The following is a 2,841-nucleotide window of genomic DNA, read 5'->3' on the forward strand; positions in this document are numbered from 1 at the left end:
CAAGTATTTAAAATGTATATATCATTTGACCTAAGATACATTTTTAAAATGTATTTTACAGACACAACGTCACAAAGAAATACATGGGAGGATATTCATTGCAGTTATTATTTAGAATAACAACAAAGCAGACACGTGCGTGCTAATGATTATCTCTAGGAAGCTAAATTATACTAAGTCTGTACAGTTCAATGCTGTGCAGTTGTTAAAAGATTAGGTAGAGGGTTGCCTGGCTGGCTCGGTTGGAGGAGTTCAAGCCCCATGTTGGGTGTAGAGATAACTTAAAAATAAAATCATTTTTTTAAAGATTTTATTTATTTGACAGTAAGAAAGGGAACACAAGCAGGGGGAGTGGGAGAGGGAGAAGCAGTCTTCCTGCCAAGTAGGGAGCCCAATGCAGGGCACGATCCCAGGACCCTGGGATTGTGACCTGAGCCACCCAGATGCCCCAAAAATAAAATCTTTTTTGAAAACTGGGTACAGTTAGATCTACTGACAAGATGGATCTCTAATATATAATTGGGTGAAAAAAAGGCAAGGTGCAGGGTGTAGGTTCACTATCATCTCATTTGTATTAAAGGAAATTAAATTCAAATGAAATTCTGGGAAGGCCACAAAGGTGTTAGCAGTAACCACCTGTGGGCAGTGGGACTGAGATGGGAGGGGTAGGGAGAGTCATTTTATTCTATTGTTAAAAAAAAATGAAGGGCGCCTGGGTGGCTCAGTCAATTAATAGGCCGTTTTCGGCTCGGCTCATGATCCCAGGGTCCTGGTATCTGAGTCCCACATCGGGCTCCCTGTTCAGGGAGGAGCCGCCTTCTCCCTCTTCTGTTCCCCCTGCTTGTGCTTGCTCTCCCTCTCTCTCTGTCTCTGTCAAATTAATAAATCTTTTTAAAAAGTACATAAACTTTTAAAATAATAAAATCTTTTTTTTTTAAGATTTTATTTATTCACTTGTCAGACCACAAACACGAGAATGGCAGGCAGAGGGAGAAGCAGGCTCCCTGCTGAGCAAGGAGCGGGATGTGGGACTTAATACCAGAACCCTGGGATCATGACCTGAGCTGAAGGCAACCACTTAACCGACTGAACCACCCAGGCCTCCCTAATAAAATAAACTGTTAAAAAGAATAAGAGACTGTTCTAGGACAGTAGACAAAGTGTAAACTTTATTGTTTTGTCATATACATAAGATGTTTATTGTGGGGAAGAAACCCAGAAAATATGGATAGAAGAAAATAAAAATCACCCAAAATCTCATTACATAGAAATAACTGCTTTGAAAGAAAAGGTAGAGAAAAAATTGGTATAGTATGTTAACATTTGTGTGGGGCAGAAAACGAAGAAATCATATATTTGGATTAGCTTATGTTTGAATAATAAATATGTGGAAATAGAAACAAACAAAAAAAGCAACTACTTTTAATCTTCCAGTGATCTCCCTTTCAGGTCCTGTATGTGTGTGTGTATGTGTGTGTACTTGGACCCTTGAGATGTGTGTATGCATGTGTATCTCCCAAGTGTTCAATAAAATAATACGAGATTCTCAGACAATACAGTGGTACTGATATATTGATACTGGGTAGTGGGTGTTGTGAATATTTGAACTTTAAGATGATCAAACAGTTATCAACACCTGTGTGTTGTCTCTTAAGGGTCTATAGTTGGATGGAATGTGGGCACACTGACCCAGGAGTAGAATGTTACTGATGTTCTGTGTTATTTTCTTCACAGCAGTTCTCGGCCTTGACAGAAGTGCTTTTCCACTTCCTGACTGAGCCAAAAGAGGTAACGTACCTTGTGACAAGAAGAGTTCTGACTGTGGGTCTACAGCCTTGAGACGCTAAGCAATGAAGGCCTGGTTTCTTCCCTTTCTGCAGGTGGAAAGGTTTCTGGCTCAGCTCTCTGAGTTTGCCACCACCAATCAGATCAGTCTTGGCCCTCTCAGAAGCATCGTGAAAAGCCTCCTTCTGGTTCCAAATGGTGAGTAGCCTCTCTCAGCAGCTGAGGCCAGAGATGTTACTTGAATTCTTCCAGTCCAGAGAGTCTGGAAGCTGCTCTGGGCACTGAGCCAGCGCATTCAGTAGAGAACCAGACATGGGTGGGACTCGAAGTTCTAGGGATGGAAGCCAGGTACACAGACAACTGCAGTAAAATGTAATAAAGGTACAGCTCGAAGTGCAGTCTGCGTCCCAGCTTCCGCCCCCAAACTGCTCTCTGGTCTTCTGCACAGTAAGTACAGAAATTGAGAATAAGCATTTATTTATTTATTTATTTTAAAGATTTTATTTATTTATTCGACAGAAATAGAGACAGCTAGTGAGAGAGGGAACACAAGCAGGGGGGAGTGGGAGAGGAAGAAGCAGGCTCATAGAGGAGGAGCCTGACGTGGGGCTCGATCCCATAACGCCGGATCACGCCCTGAGCCGAAGGCAGACGCTTAACCGCTGTGCCACCCAGGCGCCCCGAGAATAAGCATTTAGAAGCTTTTATATCAGTTTGGCAAAAATCTTTTGAATCTGCTGATTTTTTAAATGGGGCTTGTATTTTTTTTTTCTTAAGATTTTATTTTGAAGGGATGCCTAGGTGGCTCAGTCAGTTAAACATCTGCCTTCAGTTCAGGTCATGATTCCAGGGTCCTGGGATCGAGTCCCGCATCAGGCTCCTTGCTCAGTGGGGAGGCCTGCTTCTCCCTCTGCCTGCCTGCCTCTCTCTCCCTCTCTCTCTGACAAATAGATAAATAAAAACAATTTTTTTAAAAGATTTTATTTAGGGGCGCCTGGGTGGCACAGCGGTTAAGCGTCTGCCTTCGGCTCAGGGCGTGATCCCGGCGTTATGGGA

General features: G+C 42.8%; 1 protein-coding gene across 3 annotated transcripts in view; it reads left to right on the forward strand.

The window, feature by feature from the left end:
* The window catches only part of COMMD7 (COMM domain containing 7), a 20,988-nt gene that overhangs the window by 6,197 nt on the left and 11,950 nt on the right, over positions 1-2,841 (forward strand). For 2 of the 3 annotated variants that reach the window (XM_034640280.1, XM_011223713.3), the window contains exons 2-3: positions 1,735-1,788; positions 1,881-1,983. In XM_034640280.1, coding sequence (XP_034496171.1) covers positions 1,735-1,788; positions 1,881-1,983 — 157 coding nt within the window. The remainder of the gene's footprint in view (positions 1-1,734; positions 1,789-1,880; positions 1,984-2,841) is intronic. The other variant, XM_034640279.1, reaches the window with a different exon arrangement.

The sequence above is a fragment of the Ailuropoda melanoleuca genome, chromosome 13 (assembly GCF_002007445.2).
Source record: "Ailuropoda melanoleuca isolate Jingjing chromosome 13, ASM200744v2, whole genome shotgun sequence".
Lineage (NCBI taxonomy): Eukaryota > Metazoa > Chordata > Mammalia > Carnivora > Ursidae > Ailuropoda > Ailuropoda melanoleuca.